The following is a 15,476-nucleotide window of genomic DNA, read 5'->3' as shown; positions in this document are numbered from 1 at the left end:
CGGATTTTTCCGGGCTGGATTAATATCTGCCATTTTATTTACATGACAAAATACACAAAGAAATGGGCACGTTCAGAAAGCGCAACAGCTCAGTAACTGTTGCGATTGCACCTTCTGAACGCGTTGTTTTGTACTTCTGATCAACTGAACAGTTGCGTGTTAGATGATCGTAATATATTTCTGATAATTTGAGACAACATGTTATGTGTTTTGAATTTGACAGATAATGTATCAAGCCGTTTAGAAGATGCATTCCTATCACGCCTTCTGAACCTACCCAATATGTAGCTGTATATCTATGTTCTGCATCAAAAATAAAATTGGGAAAAAATGTCAGATAATTAAATATATAGTAAAAGTTTTTTATTTAGAGCGGGTGCGGAGCTCGGAGCGAAATAAAATACTGGAGCTTGGAGCGATAGAAAAAAACTCTGCTCCGAAGCCCTGCTTAGACGGTTTGACTTTGAATTAAAAAATAATCGGTTTCCCTTGAAAATTTTTATATTTTTGTTAAGCTTCTATTAAAAGGGCATCTGGAACTACACATGTGGCTAATTAAACGTTAAAATATTGTTTGGAAACCCAATGAAATGTTGCTTTACAGGGAAAATGGCCTTTCACGACTCAGACTACTTTAATTGAACGGCACAGATATGTATGCGTATATGCATACACTTTCATGCTCTTGAATAGGAACAAGGCTTTTTCGCTGTTTTTTCTGGGTTAATTTGCAAACTTTGCAGAATATCAAAAAATAAAAATAAAAAATTATACACACATATGTATCAATGTACTTATACCCTACTACAGAAAGGGCCTATCTCACATCGTCGCTATAATCCAAACAAGCCGTAACTAAAATTTTTTATTGCATAAAACGATGTGGATACATAATTTGATGAAATGCATCATAATCAATCAAAAAGGATGTAGGGCCTTTCTATATTACATACATAATAACATAAATCATTATACTTACGGTTTCGCCAGGACTGATTCAATGAAACTGTAGGCAATACTTCGAAATGCCTTTAGATATTGTAATCGTGCCACATTGATCCAGCCTAAACTAGCAGCGGCCTCATTAATAAGAAATACGTTTTTGTACAAAAAAGGAACCGTGTTATCATAGAACTGTGCAATACTAAAATAAATAAAATAAAAAATAACAGTAACAAGTACGTACATATGTACATGATTTTTATTATTGTATATACCTCTGCCCCAATTTAATTTCAGCACAAATGGACTGGACTGTTGGACAAACTTCTAATAGAACACTCAATGAATAGGCACAATCTAAGGTATAGAGCGCAACATCGTCGTACGGAGTCTCGGCACTTTCATCTAAGTCACCTCCTCCTGCGCCTTCGAAGCCCTCATTTTCTGCCTGTGTTTGAATGCTACGAAAAGCGGTGCGAAAAAATGCTAACGCGGCTAGAAGATCCTGTTTGTAATTGGGTTCAATGCGTAGGAGTGAATCAAAGATACGTCGGAGTACGGCAGTGTTTTGGGCATCCGCATCTCCCACAGCCATTAGGATGTCGAATAACATTGGTACTGATATTAAAAAGTTTTTATAAATTAACTCCCGCTGATGGTCAATAGTAAGCCAGGCTTCATCAGACTCGCGATTGGTTATAAGACGACAAACAATACGGAGTACCAGTTCCAGTATTTGTTCATAAAGTTCGATAATTGTTTTTTGTTGAACGAGCTGTGACCAAACGTTTAAATAAAATGGTGTTGATTTTTGTAAAAACGAAACAACGGCTGCTAATGCCGTCTTTTGAAAAACCATATATGACCAAAATCTGAAAACCAGCCAATTTATTTAATCTTAACTAGAAATCACACTTCACTTACTCATGATGGTGGCAATTTAGCAAGAAATTCATATCTTTGGAAAATAGGTTTGCATTGTACTGCCATTCCTCTAGTTCTACGCCACTTTTAACGCGACCATATTGTGTCATTAGTCCTACATATGTACAAAAATTTTCCCGTCGTGCCCAGTGTTTGTGCTAGAAATATGTGAAATTTAGAAGGAATTTATCATAAAGCAATTTAAAATATTGGTATGGTATTACTAAAGCAGGAATTGTTTGAGGTGGTAATCCATCTTCAGCCGATAACCGAAATAAAAGCTTGTCAAGCGATTTCTTCTCCGGATTCTATAGGTAAAACACAAAGGTCATGTATGTATACACAAAATACCATTTATTATTTATAAGTAATGGATTACCGAATATTCCTCTGTATTTGTTATATTCATTTTCTCAGGAAATTATAGATTTTTAAATTGTTGAATAAAATTTAAGCAAAACCCCACAAAATGCCAAGTTCAGAGGCCAGCTGTTAATAATAGCTTTGTTTCTTCACTTTTATATGGGCCCTATCACACGATAAGTATTTAGTGCGGTGTTAGCATGCAATATTGATGGATCGTGGTGCGGATCGCAAAATATTTAAGCGCGGTTATTCTTACATTGCAAGTGCAGGGCATAGAGAAGCAGCGCATGTGAAGCTGTGGTGTAATTATACTCGGCATGGAACGCATAGACTCCAAGAACCAGCTGTTCGGTGTAATCAGTTAGTCTGTTCCAGTTCTGCAGGATTTCTGATGGGTACTGGAACAGACTTATGAGAGCAATAAGTGCGGAGCCACTCTTGGAACATGTCATATAGCGAAAAATCTAAATTGTCCAGACTTCGCTGTCATGCCCGGTCATGATCTGCATCGGATAATCGCTTGTATGCAAAGCTCTTTAAACAGATTCCATATGTGGCAGTACTCATGTTGTGCGCTGCAGTAAAATGCAAGTATAAACAGCGCTTTAGAAATTTTGAAGTCTGCATCGCGGTTCGCAATACTTACCATGTTTTTGTGATGCTTCAATTCGTTCTCCGTGGTGAGACGGGGTGGAAAAATTTGCTATGGTGTAGTACACATAAATTGAATTTTGCTGTGCCAAATGCAAAGTAAAATTGTGACAGTTGAAAACCCATACAAACGCTCGTGCGAAAGCTTTATTTTTGTGTGTTGCTGAAATTCTTAAATCTTATATTTATTTTATAATTTGCAAGTAACGTACGCTATTTTTATGTTGTTTCAGCTTTCCTTTATTATGCCCTTGTGCAAGCAGCTGCCCATTAGGGTGAGCACGTCCATGGCTCCCAACAAGGAACTGCTTGCAGTGAAGAAGCGAGAAAGCTCGGAGAGATACCCGTTTACTTTCCAACACAGGTCATCAGTTCCATTCCCAGTCGCCATGATCGAGCAATCGTCGGCGAAAGAGACAATCGAGACTCCCTCTGGTGGTTGAGGGAGCTTTGAAATGTAACAGTTAAATAGTAGCGGGGAAAGGACACCACCCTGTGGAACCCCCTGTTTTATTTTTCTAAGTTTGCTCGTTTTGTCTCTAAACATTACCGACGAGTGTCGACCACTCAGATAATTCGCCGACAACAGTTTGAGCCTCTGTGGGAGAGAGGAAGCCTCTATGTCTTCTAGTAGCGTGGAGTGTTTATGGCATTAAGTGCTGTTGTTGTACTGTGCACTTTACGGAAAATATGCTGATGCTTCGCTGGGGTCAGGTGGTTCGTGAAATACGGGAGCAGCAGAGCCTATAGTGTCTACGCTACCGGGGAGAGAAGTGTTATCGGCCGATAAGATTCTCCTTTGTTGGCTGGTTTCATCAGTCGATTCGTCGAAGTATTCGGTTAAACCTCCGAAGCGAAAGAAGCAAGCAAAGTTGTCGGTAACTAGAACACTAAACTATAGCAACTGCTTCTTTAACTTGAACTTTAAAGAGAGCTACACAAACAATAACAGGTATCAGTGTTAAACACACATACAAAGGTATCTACTTCAAGATAATATACTGATAAACGTTCATGGAATTGTGTAGATTAGCATTTTTCGCTTTTTATAAATGCTCCCAAGAAACACTTGATTAAATATTATGTGGCGTTTGGATTGGCGCAGTAGTTGAAAAATGGCTCAGTTTCGCTTAGGGCGCACGAAAGCGCAGTCAAATACATATATATATATATACATATATTATTTTATAGATAAAGATTTTTACGGAAGTAAAAAGGGAAAGTGGCATATTTAAACAGAGGTACCTATACCGTATAAAAACGTACAACGGCCGAAGAGCTTTTCAGCAAAATGGGAAAGGCGATGGAGGATGTAAGTACATACTGATACATATGTATGTATGTATGCTTATTATATAATAGCTTAACTTTATTATGGATTTGTAAACTTTCGTACAAGGAAATATATGTATTTCCTGCATAGCTTGTTCCTAGTAAAAAACAAAAAATATTTAAAATGTTATTGACCCTTATAGAAAGCCTGTTCACTAAAGTGGCCGCCTGCAAAAAAATGCAACGCCGTTGGTTATTTTATTAATCAGCGAAGATTGTGCTTGTTTGTTTACTCCCCACAATTTGCGCTTTGCCACTGAGCAATGTGCAGCATTCTTCGCTTCCCTTTTATTTGTTGTACTGTGTTGTATGCGCTGCTTTTGCGGCATTTTATCTTCAGGTGATTTTTCTGTTTACGTGTCTGCTCTGCTGTGCTAACAGCAACCAACTAAACGAAGATATATCGGGCAGAAATTAGAAGATATAAACAGTATGGATCGTATATACTAAAAATTGCAATTCGTATTTGATTATTTACAGGTTTTTGGACGTGGTCAAGGGCTTGGTGGAAGTTCATCGGTCGTAGTGTTAATTCCTAGCCATACTTCCATGACCTCAAATTCTATTCCAACAACTGCCATGAATATACACGGTAAGTCAATACATAAGAAACGGATGTGGGTACTTCCGCATTGTTCACTATTTACAAATATCTTTACAAAATTCTGTCTTTTAGTAAACGCCAACACGCTGAAATACATCAGCTTAATCACATTAACATTGCAAAATGCGATACTTGGACTTAGTATGCGATATGCACGTACACGGCCCGGTGAAATTTTCATAAGCACCACAGGTAGATACATATGTAACTGAATTTAGTAAAACATTACTAAATATTTTTTGTTTTTTTATTGTTTTGATTCATTGATTCTTTTACGCGAAGCGCGGCATATGCGTAATCGCAATCAAAATGCTTTGCTGATAAGAAACATTTCCTGTTTCTAATCAGAAGAGGACATAGGTACCTATTTTTGCTTTTAGCAGCACTTGTTATATACATAAATTTCGAGTACATATCTCACATCGCACATTACGACATGCATGCATGTTTGTTAGGGTTGGGAGTTCTATCCGGATTTTTAACTATACGGACATTTTAGATATTCGAATTTCTAATTACGAAAATCCGTTTACCCGGATAACAAAATAAACGGATATTAACCGGATATTTGAATTTTCGAACAAAATAACAATTGTTTTTGCATTATTGAAGTCTTTTTATTTATTTTGCAATTTTTAAGTATTTTTACCACAATTTAGCAGCATAAAACCTTCACTTGTTTCACTAGAATTACATAACCGATCTATCTGCGTACCCAAAATGTTTCTAAAAATTCAGATTAAAAAGTTCAAAATTTAGGTGAAAATTTGTTGAATTTATCCNAATGTTGTTTTTGCTCTACTGATACTACCTGTTTAATGTGCATTGGCATGAACCATATTTTTATAAAAAAAAAAAACCTTGCAAATATTGAACAAAAAGAACACCATGCACTCACTTGCAACACGACACGTGCATACATACATACATATTTAAAGTGGCAAGGCCATGTAATAGAGCCTAATTTATTCTAATATATTCGAATATTTTCGTTTTTTTTTTTAGCTGTGCTTATGTCCGAGTTGGTCAAACTGCTCACTTGCCTTGTGTTAGTCTTCAATGAAGAGGGTAAGGACGCGCAAAAATTTGTACGAACTTTGCACAAAACCATTATTGCGAATCCGGTCGACACTTTGAAAGTGTGCGTCCCCTCTCTAGTATATATTGTACAAAATAATTTGCTATATGTATCTGCCTCGCATCTGGATGCGGCGACCTATCAAGTAACCTATCAACTGAAGATTCTCACTACTGCAATGTTTGCAGTATTTATTTTACGTCGACGGCTGATTCATACACAATGGGGCGCATTAGTGTTACTTATTGCAGGCGTTGTAACGGTGCAATTAGCGCAAACAGTGGACGATAATGTAGGAAGCGCACCACCAACTGGACCGGAACAAAATCGCTTACTTGGATTGTGGGCAGCTCTTGGCGCTTGTTTTCTGTCTGGCTTCGCTGGAATTTATTTCGAAAAAATTCTTAAAGGTGCCGACATATCCGTATGGATGCGCAACGTTCAACTCAGCTTGCTTAGTATACCATTTGGCTTGCTAACCTGCTTCATTAACGATGGGCGACAAATTGCCAGTGTCGGATTTTTCTATGGCTATGATTTATTCATTTGGTATTTGATATTTCTACAGGCCGGCGGTGGCCTAATTGTTGCCGTCGTAGTCAAGTATGCAGATAACATATTAAAAGGTTTCGCCACCTCTTTAGCTATTGTCGTTTCGTGTATAGCTTCAATCTATATTTTCGACTTTAAATTAACAACGCGTTTTGCAGTGGGTGCGGGACTAGTAATCGCATCCATATTCCTGTACGGCTATGATCCTAAAAAATCAGCTGCAAGCTCTAGGCAGACGACAGTCGCATCTGCCCAAAAGAATGATACGAAATCAGAAGATGAGGAGAAACTTTTACCCAGAGTTTAATTGCTGATGTTTGACAGAAAAATCGATTTTAAAAATTTATTTACAGTATTTACTACATACTTAAATATTGATATTGGTTAGATTTAGACTTAAAAGGGTTATTATTAAAATCGCGAAGAATAAGGTTTACTTGTTTACGAAAGTTTTATTCTTGTTTAAAAACTTTTTGTGACCTAAGCTTATTCTTTAATTAATTAAATTAAACATTTACTCAAATATATTTGAATTTCTAATTATTGTATGAATGTTTTTATTTAAAATATACTAAGTCTGATGTATAAAATAAAATTTGTTATAAAAACAACCGAGATGAATATATTTTGCAGGTACAATTATTCGCTCCGTCTGCTGTTGTTGTTGTTGTTGTAGCGGCACTACTAAGCCCCGCCTTTTTCGGGTCTACGTCCGTCTGCTCAATTGCCTAGATAGTAATAATAATTATTATTATAATAGATTGACGCTTACACACATGTTAGTCTTTGGCCGAGCTTCTCCTCCGATTTGTAGCGTGCGCCTTGATGTTGTCAAACGAAGAGGAGGGACCTACAGTTTTACGCCGAATTTTGAGAACTAGTGCAAAACGGATGTAGAGCGGGACAGTTGAAATTTACGGTGTAAGTATATAAATTCTAACTTCTCTTACAATGTGAAAGTAGATCAGCGTTGGTCGCGAGTTCAAATCGCTGTGGAGGCAGTTGTGAGTTTTAAGATTTAATGAATTTATATCGTTGTTGTGTTTTGCAATTGGTCGATGGGCGGTTTTGCAAAAACATCGACGATATGTATATTTACATTTTTTTATTTATATATTTGCCTCCATGATGAATCGTTGTCCACCAATCTATTAATGGGCCGTATGAATAAAAACTAAGCAATTGCTTTTTCTTAAAATTTCATACTTCAATTTTGTTTGGATAAATTGAGTAAAAGATCTGAAATTTTAAGAAAAAGCAATTGCTTATTTTTATTCATAGGGCCCAATGTACTGCTTCAAACATAGAACACACAGCCGCTGACATCTTGAGTTTTTTATTTAATGGCGAAGACAGACGGTTTTTTAAGTTACAACTCCACAACAAGCTTTATGGGGACTTTCAGGCTTCTATTTCGCCAAACATCCCCAATCGCTAAAAACTACGCGCAAGAATTTTAATAGGTTCATGAATCTGGTTTTGATGAAACAAAGCAGGGTTTGCTACTCTAAATTCAGTTTTCTGCTGATAAAAAACAGCACAATGTTCAAAATATCGCTTGCCTACAGTGTGGTCAGAAATAGTTCTACTAGCTCTAGAATTTTTTAATATTCTATGTATTGGTAATCGTATTTGATCCAAATTATTAAATAACAATTTTTTTTTGTAGTTTTAAAGTAATTTTTATTCTCATTGATTTTACACTGAAAATGATTACAAATTCAATTCTTGCAAACATCTTATACTGCCGCTTTTCAGAACGGTGCCGTATCGCGTGTAACTACTACATACACACATACATATGTGTATATATGCCGAGCTGACGTCGCCCTGCAAGAAGCAACTGGTATCAAATTTTTAGTTTATTTAGAGTAAATACATAGTTCGGTTTAGAGATGGGCACGGGAGTAAATATTTAATCCCGATACCGCTCATCCTGTAATTCAATTTCTAAGTCCCGAACCTGGCCATCCCGACGTTTTACAGGATTGTACCGCCGGTCACGAGATCTATCATTAAGAAAAATGCACATGTCTTTCAAATGAATTTTAAAAAATAAAAAATATAATGAAAGATCTAGCATCTTCCGATTATTTTGTTTTGCTGTGCTGCTGTTCCTTTTCGTTTCAATAAAACATAAAAAGTGCATATTTCATACATACATCGATTTTGAGGAAGATTTTCTAAGTTTGCGGTTTTATCGGGAGTGTCAGAATGGAATTTTGTCCCGTCACGCCGGCAAAATTTGTATAGACCTTCTCGATACCGCCCTTCCCGACCAATTTGAAATAACTGAAAGCAGTCCTTTCAAAACAGTATCGAACTGGGATTAGGTAATGCACTGGAGGAGTATTCCAAATAAATCATATTCGCAACAGTCCGAATTGACTGAAAATTGTTCACTGGTTTCGAAACAGTCCTAGGTTATGCCATGTTAAATTGGTCAGTTATTTGCATGGACTAGCATCAGTACCCGTCACCCAAATCTAGACTCGTGACTATTTCTAAGCTGGTATAAATTCTTGCAGGGAAGCGCATGTGGAATATGTATACATATATATGTATGTACATATATGAATGGACATAAGTAAATGAACATTAAACTAATAAAAAACAAACAAAGAAAAACACCTGAAACGAGTCTTCGTTAATAAGGCGGATATTAATTCAAGAAATTTGTAGAAAAATTATAGAATATTGGTTAGTAATAGTTTAAAGACAAATATATAGTTGTTTTTATACGCTACACTTAAAGCCCACAGTTCCAACCTAAAGTGGGATCATTTAATTGGGTCTGAATTTTCAGTATTAAACTGTATATGCGCAGCGATGGACCTAATTTAATGGGCAGTTTTTTAATAACATCACTACGCTTAAGTAATAGCAATGAAGTGCCATCAATTTCATGTTCCTTAAAAACGTGGGCTTCTTTTGGGAAATACTTCGCAAAATATGAAGCAACTTGATCAACATTCCAGTCTTTTACATCCGGTACATCAATCGGTTCATAGGGGCTGTAACGTATAGCCGGAGTAATATTAACGGTCTCATCATGGTTTGGCTTTGGCCTTTTGGAAGCTGTGACGTCAGCAACTTTTTCCTCGCTACTACTACTGGCAGTACTGCTGCTTGTTGTACTACTACCACCGCTTTCCAAGTAGCTAGCATCCGTTTCCGGCCCTCCATTGTCTTGTTTCTGTCCGTTCTCGCCGTTCTTTTGAGTTTCTTGAAGTGACAATTTTGCAGCAGTACTTTTTGCTTCTGCCGCCGCTGCGGCAATGCTTACATTTTGCTGTTGTTGCTGTTGTTGAATCAGTTGGGTTCGAATCGCTCGCTGTGGTTCATCACCAATGATTTCTCGTATGGTTTTAACAGGCAAATCAGAAACATTGTTAATGCTCGGCTGGCATTTATTGCATTTCCAGCGAAAAATTTGTTGAAATTTGTACACATTGGGAATGTGGCACGTAAGATGGTAAGATTTTACACATTTAGAACATGTAACCATTGGTTGCTAGAGTAAAATACAGGAAAATTACTATATATTTTTCATCTTTTATGCAAAGAACTTAGTGGAGCGGCGGGAAGAGATTAGCAATTGTATGAGTAATACATGGTTAAAAACCATAATGACGAATTTCCACTAGGCATTGAAATGACAAAAAATGTATGCCATTTAAAAAAATGGCATGTGGAAATGAATCCAATTACTATTTTTTTAATGTAATCACACGATTATTTTTTAATAGCCGACTTTGTCATTTGTCATTTTTGCCATTTAATGCCTAGTGGAAATCCAGCATAATTCAATTCAAGATACATATGGCTGCATTTCTTTATTCATTCTGAACGTTTGGAATAAGCTTTTTTGTTTATTTATTCTTTAGAACGTCCCTGATGATATGTTGACTTATATTTCAAACGCATTCTGTTTATTCCGGCTGTGAAATGGGATTATCCGGAATGTATAAAGAAACGCAGCCATGTGTATGTGCATAAATTATTTTTTTGTTAGAAATGGATTTGTTTATAATTGAAAATTTGTAGAACTCACGTAGTTTTTGTGGAATGGAGAATTCTATAGAATACTAATAATTATGTTTGTACTATTTTCAACTTTTTAATCAGATTTTTTTTAGAATTTTTTGAGTATGCAGATTTGTAGCCCAATCAATTTTATTATAATAAGGTGCAAGTTTTAAGTAGCTAGGAATTACCGTTGCTTTTTGGCAATTTTTTTTTCACGCAGTCTCTTCCATACAAATGCAAAACACCTTCAACAAAAAAAGTTCTAAAAAATCAACGCGATTTTTCACTAACTCCGAACTTGCATTTTTTTACTAGAATTTAATGGGCTACAAAACTGCATACTCAAATAAAATTCTAAAAAATCTGATTAAAAAGTTTAAAATTTTGATGAAAATTTGCTGAATTTTCGCCAGTTTTGCACAAAGTTTAGGAATTATATTTTTATGTTTTTGTTGTTGAATGAACCATACTTTTATACAAAATCGGCGGAAAAATATTAGAATAAAAATTGTTGCATATATTGTGAAAAATTTGCCGTGCCAATACTTTGTTCCGGCAGTGTACCTATGTATATATGTATATCAATATGATTTTTAATTATTAATGTTTATATCTTAAAGACAAACACCTTTAAAGGAAATAGTATCAAAAATTGCTGAAAAAGCATGCTGTTTTGCGCTAGCTACACTTTGGTTTTAACCATATGCGGTCGTACGACAATATTAGGTTACAATCAACTCTTTACCCGATACTAAGATTTTAATGGTAATAAAATTTTCCTAAAGATTTCTCGGAAAATGCCACTGGAGTGACTGCCTCTGACTAGATACATATATGTAAATCTGGGTCGATTTGTATACCCAACTGCTATGCTAGTCGCTTTGCGTGCGGCTCCACTATCTTCGCTCATTTAGAAGTTTTAAATACAAGTGATATGATAGAGATTTAGATTTGCTTTAGAAGAAACAATTTTTTCTAATGATGAAATTGGCCAATTTTTTTGGGAGTAAAATTAAGAACTTACATTAATTTTTGGTTCACAGTCAGCAAACGCATCACATAGGTCGCACTTGCGACAATTTTCGCACTTGTAGTATTGACGTAGAACATCAACATCCTCGAAATCAACTGGCAAACACAATTTGTGCACCCGTCTTTCACATTGCAAACAAGTAATCAGTTTATTCTTGGCGTGAGTACCACGCTTTGCTTCGCGCTTTTGGCACACATCACAAACATCAGCGGTAGCTATTTCAGGTGTCGACCCAGCGTTTGTACTGCCCGAAGCGGTAGAAGATTGTGATAGTCGTTTGTTTTGTTGCGCGTCTTGGCTTTGCAATAAATTTGACGTTGGTGTATCGCGTTTGCGATCTGTTTGGTTATATGTGCCACTTGCTGGTGATCCTGTGCCGCTTGAATAAGCTGTTGCTGCAATGTTGGCGCGCTGTGAACGCGGCAAGTAGTTGTCAGACGGATCAAATACTGCCTTGGGTTTCTGTAAAGCAAATAGTTTATGCATGTACATATTATTGTTTGGAGTGCACTTGCTGTTTTTGCAGCAAACGTCTTACTTTTATGCGGCCTGTAGTGCGCACGCCTACATGTTCCTGACCTCCTGTGCTTGAACCATCATCCTGCTGTGGAATACGCAAGCGAGCCACTTTTTTCATCTTTTAATAAATTAAGTCCGCTTTTCTGTACTGCCTAAAATAGTAGAATTCTGTATCTTGTGAAAAATTTTCTGTTCACAAGTTAAAACATAAATTTAAATTATAATTCTCACTTTTACTGAGAGTTTTCTGCGAGAAATAATTTTTTCCGTAGAGAAGAATAAACTTTAAACAATTAAACCGATATACATCAAAATCGAAATCACAATCAACTTGGCTTCAGTATTCTTCCTTCTTCTTTTTATGCTTGTTCACAATGAATCTCCTATACCGATTTCAGGCACTAGTATAACCGAATTAAAATTTGATACCCGATATACATTTATCTTCTTTGGCCTTTAACAAGTTTTTCAGTTATAATGAACTTTAAAATCAGTTAAATTTAAATTAAACTAAGTTTAAAGGAAAAGGGAAATATTAAGTATGCGACAATAATAATATATTTATCGTCGAAGCACTGCTTCGTCAGTCAACTTTCATCAACGCTACTAAAGCCCTTATTTTGTCTAAAACTGACTACGGCCTGCCTATCTACGGACACTGCGCGAATAAAAACATCAAACTCATCCTACCACCGTATCATCTAACAGTAAGCAGTTACATACGAGCTTTTCCGACATCGCCGGTTCTATTCGCGCTAACAGAAGCTGGTATCCCGCGAATCAAAGATAGCATAACTCTCAACACCTGAACTTTGTAACTAAACTCCTACATTTCAGAAATGCAATATTATATAATGCGATCAGTTCATTCATTATCTCGACTATCCACAATCTCGAGGATTGTTAACGCAGCTACGAGTGCAGGACTAATCATAAACCCAGAAAAATTCAATTACAAACGCCCGGTACCTTGGTCCGAACCACGGAAACACTTGATTCCGGACACTTAAAAAACAAAAGCTCAACTCCCTCGGCAATATATCGACAAACCTTCGAAGGTATTTCAGCAGATCTAAAACAACAAGGGTGGAAGTTCCTATACACCGACGGGTCCAAAAACAACGTCTACAACTGCGTTTGCTGTGGTAGATTCGGATTTAAATACCATCAAAATCGGACACCTGCTCAACTTCTGTTCTGTTTATACGACCGAGGCCTGTGCCGAATTACAAGCCATTCAATACGCAGTCCAAACGGGTGGTAAATACATTGTATGCACCGACAGCATGTCCACAATCCAAGCAATAAAATATATAACAACCCTCAACTGCGTAACTTTACCAATTCGAAATATTCTAAATAGAGATAACAACCAAATCAAAATCATTCCAAGCCACGTGGGTATACCTGGCAACGAAGCTACAGATATAACAGCAAAACTTGCAGCAAAGCACCCCCGACTGCACTAAATATTATCATCAAAGATGTTTACCGGCTGGCTAATTTAGTCATCGTTAAAATAAAACAAGACGAATGGAGAAAAACATGCCACCACTATTCTTCGATCAACACGGAGGGACAAAAACCCAACTTCCCAACTTAAAGATCTGAGCCCACCAACATGCCAATTCTGCAACGCTGCCTCAGTGTCTGTCACCCATCTACTGGACATTTGCCAACAATTCTCCGCAAAAAGGCATAACATCTTTGGTAGCACTAATCCTCCCAGCATCCTGAAGAAGAGTGACGCCGAATCGATAATAAAAATAAACGAGTATCTTATTTTAACAGAGTTGAAGACTCTAATATAAAGTTAGTTATCATGTAGCCAGTACCACAATAGTTAATTAACATTACTGTTTATATTTATAAGAGAGCCAAAGGTGTAAGCACTAGCGCTCCAGATAATAATAATAATTATGCGACAATTTCATTCTAAAATCGTCTGTGGTTTCCTCGTAAGACGCACACATTCATCCCATTTTCTGAATGGCGACAGCCTAAATAAAAATCTCTTGAACTCTGAAATTATATTCTACGACCTAAAAAATAAAGATTTTTGTTTAAGGAATTTACACTCGCTTACTGTCACAGTCCGCAATAAACTATTTTTAATTAATGAATTGAAGCCAATAAAATCAATATCAAATCAAAATGGTTATATGTAACGAAATAAATATGCACATATATATATTTTGGTACATACATACATACAAAACCAGGTGCGCTTAATGATGTATTTTTAACGTGAATAATAATAATAAAATATTATTTACACAAACTAATAACAATTTTTCTCTCAATAAATAAATTGGGGCTAGGATCGTAGTAAATCTTAGGTAGGCACTACATATTAATTAATTATATATTAGCGATTTTGTTCAATCAGTTTTAAGACGTCGTCCATACCGCCAAGCCAATTTCACCAGATCACTGTTTTCGATAGTCCAAACAATGAGACAGCAAACAACACTTAAAAAGCCATATATAAAGAATACCAAAATTGGTGTTGAGCAGTACTAAAAATAAATAAATTAATAATTTATTCTCGAAATGGCTATTTTTTCTCTTTTTCTACTTCATGATCTTACCGACAAATATTTACAAAATGTGCCTGTTGCCAAAAGGGTCATAGCAAACCATTTTCCGGGGAGCAAGCCCAGCAGTGGGTTCAAACCTGTTGGCTTGTATTGTCGAAATATGAAACGTGTACTAAATATGCCAAAATTAAAATTTTTTTAATTTATGGAATGTAATGTATACAAACCTGTAGCAGATTCTACAAAACATGTTGATACAGTTAGCGAATATAAATCCTACTGGGCCTAACCAGCTCGTTAAAATGTAAGAGAGTATAAGAAAACTAACTGAGAATACTGCCATTAAATAATTATATTTGTCAATATCTTTGCTAGTGTTCGTAGCAAACATATAGCCTTCCGTGATGCCGTTAATAGCTAAGAAGTATATAGCTAAACAATGCCATTGCAGCAACCGCTGTGGTAGCCCACCAGCAACAAAATCAGGCCCGCCATATAATAGAAGTATAGTATGTGAGTAACTTTGACCAAAAGTTAGCGCCAATAAGCCAATGGATGTAACTGCTAAGGACAAGTTTCGTAGAACTTTTGCTGCTTGTAAAATGTTGTCCTATAAATTTTGTAATCAGAAAAAATAATTTCAGATTTTTGTGATGCATGGAATCTTACACGATTTTGTTTGTGGAGTTCAATATCACGAGCAATAGTTTGTGTAAAGAAAAAGTAGCTACTATCTTCGATGGGTCTAAAAATGAAACGCGCCGCCAAGCTTCCCAGGTTATTCACTACATCATATGTCGCTTGTTCACTGAAGGTTAGCACTGGGCTTACAGACATTACGTATTTTTCACCTTCAGTTAAAATTTGCTTTAGAACGCCCTGTTTAACGAAACTCAGTGTAAGACT

The 15,476-nt window shown here is 36.3% G+C and overlaps 4 protein-coding genes across 8 annotated transcripts in view; 1 reads left to right on the top strand and 3 right to left on the bottom strand.

Moving 5' to 3' along the window:
* Positions 1–927: 927 nt before the first annotated feature.
* LOC108374878 (uncharacterized) lies at positions 928–2,347 on the bottom strand. The gene is made up of 5 exons (XM_017630911.1): positions 2,246–2,347; positions 2,091–2,174; positions 1,867–2,024; positions 1,218–1,814; positions 928–1,144 (listed from the first exon to the last, which is right to left on the bottom strand). Exons 1-5 carry the CDS (start codon positions 2,273–2,275, stop codon positions 976–978), a joined length of 1,038 nt encoding a protein of 345 aa, XP_017486400.1. The 5' UTR covers positions 2,276–2,347; the 3' UTR covers positions 928–975.
* Positions 2,348–4,008: 1,661 nt separating this feature from the next.
* On the top strand, positions 4,009–6,992 carry Ugalt (UDP-galactose transporter). Of its 3 annotated transcripts, none has more exons than XM_017630917.1 (4): positions 4,009–4,195; positions 4,696–4,807; positions 4,892–5,011; positions 5,825–6,992. In XM_017630917.1, exons 1-4 carry the CDS (start codon positions 4,175–4,177, stop codon positions 6,754–6,756), a joined length of 1,185 nt encoding a protein of 394 aa, XP_017486406.1. In that variant the 5' UTR covers positions 4,009–4,174; the 3' UTR covers positions 6,757–6,992. The 3 variants fall into 3 exon arrangements, with proteins under 3 accessions (XP_017486406.1, XP_017486407.1, XP_017486409.1); XM_017630918.1 differs by lacking the exon at positions 4,009–4,195 and adding an exon at positions 4,465–4,555; XM_017630920.1 differs by lacking the exon at positions 4,009–4,195 and adding an exon at positions 4,554–4,645.
* A 1,752-nt stretch (positions 6,993–8,744) lies between these two features.
* Positions 8,745–12,401, bottom strand: LOC108374880 (uncharacterized). 3 transcript variants are annotated; one of them, XM_017630914.1, is made up of 4 exons: positions 12,262–12,401; positions 12,050–12,182; positions 11,503–11,973; positions 8,745–9,963 (listed from the first exon to the last, which is right to left on the bottom strand). In XM_017630914.1, the coding sequence occupies exons 2-4, from the start codon at positions 12,146–12,148 to the stop codon at positions 9,199–9,201; spliced, it is 1,335 nt and encodes a 444-aa protein (XP_017486403.1). In that variant the 5' UTR covers positions 12,149–12,182; positions 12,262–12,401; the 3' UTR covers positions 8,745–9,198. The 3 variants fall into 3 exon arrangements, with proteins under 3 accessions (XP_017486403.1, XP_017486405.1, XP_017486404.1); XM_017630916.1 differs by having other exon boundaries at positions 12,050–12,204; positions 12,262–12,396; XM_017630915.1 differs by having other exon boundaries at positions 12,050–12,198; positions 12,262–12,396.
* Positions 12,402–14,278: 1,877 nt separating this feature from the next.
* LOC108374876 (protein RFT1 homolog) overlaps positions 14,279–15,476 on the bottom strand; it is a 4,351-nt gene continuing 3,153 nt past the window's right edge. The window contains exons 2-5 of the mRNA XM_017630908.1: positions 15,240–15,474; positions 14,798–15,180; positions 14,622–14,742; positions 14,279–14,549 (exon numbers count right to left, since the gene is read on the bottom strand). Coding sequence (XP_017486397.1) covers positions 14,412–14,549; positions 14,622–14,742; positions 14,798–15,180; positions 15,240–15,474 — 877 coding nt within the window. The 3' untranslated portion in view covers positions 14,279–14,411. The remainder of the gene's footprint in view (positions 14,550–14,621; positions 14,743–14,797; positions 15,181–15,239; positions 15,475–15,476) is intronic.

This window comes from Rhagoletis zephyria, unplaced genomic scaffold (genome assembly GCF_001687245.7).
Source record: "Rhagoletis zephyria isolate East Lansing unplaced genomic scaffold, Rhagoletis_zephyria_1.1 Rzeph_scaffold_08231, whole genome shotgun sequence".
In the NCBI taxonomy this organism is placed as follows: domain Eukaryota; kingdom Metazoa; phylum Arthropoda; class Insecta; order Diptera; family Tephritidae; genus Rhagoletis; species Rhagoletis zephyria.
The sequence above is the reverse complement of the archived record's forward strand: the minus strand, read 5'-3'. Positions and strand labels throughout refer to the sequence as shown.

What these genes read in the sequence shown, in the direction of transcription:
- LOC108374878 (XM_017630911.1), bottom strand. Translation starts at nt 2,275, where the DNA reads ATGAATATAACAAATACAGAGGAATATTCG. An exon ending in CAAATACAGAGGAATATTCG is followed by an intron (nt 2,175 to 2,245) that starts GTAATCCATTAC and finishes TTTTACCTATAG; the next exon opens with AATCCGGAGAAGAAATCGCT. An exon ending in CTCAAACAATTCCTGCTTTA is followed by an intron (nt 2,025 to 2,090) that starts GTAATACCATAC and finishes ACATATTTCTAG; the next exon opens with CACAAACACTGGGCACGACG.
- Ugalt (XM_017630917.1), top strand. Translation starts at nt 4,175, where the DNA reads ATGGGAAAGGCGATGGAGGAT. An exon ending in TGGGAAAGGCGATGGAGGAT is followed by an intron (nt 4,196 to 4,695) that starts GTAAGTACATAC and finishes GATTATTTACAG; the next exon opens with GTTTTTGGACGTGGTCAAGG. An exon ending in AACTGCCATGAATATACACG is followed by an intron (nt 4,808 to 4,891) that starts GTAAGTCAATAC and finishes TCTGTCTTTTAG; the next exon opens with TAAACGCCAACACGCTGAAA.
- LOC108374880 (XM_017630914.1), bottom strand. Translation starts at nt 12,148, where the DNA reads ATGAAAAAAGTGGCTCGCTTGCGTATTCCACAGCAGGATGATGGTTCA. An exon ending in GCACTACAGGCCGCATAAAA is followed by an intron (nt 11,974 to 12,049) that starts GTAAGACGTTTG and finishes TTTGCTTTACAG; the next exon opens with AAACCCAAGGCAGTATTTGA. An exon ending in ACTGTGAACCAAAAATTAAT is followed by an intron (nt 9,964 to 11,502) that starts GTAAGTTCTTAA and finishes ATTTTACTCTAG; the next exon opens with CAACCAATGGTTACATGTTC.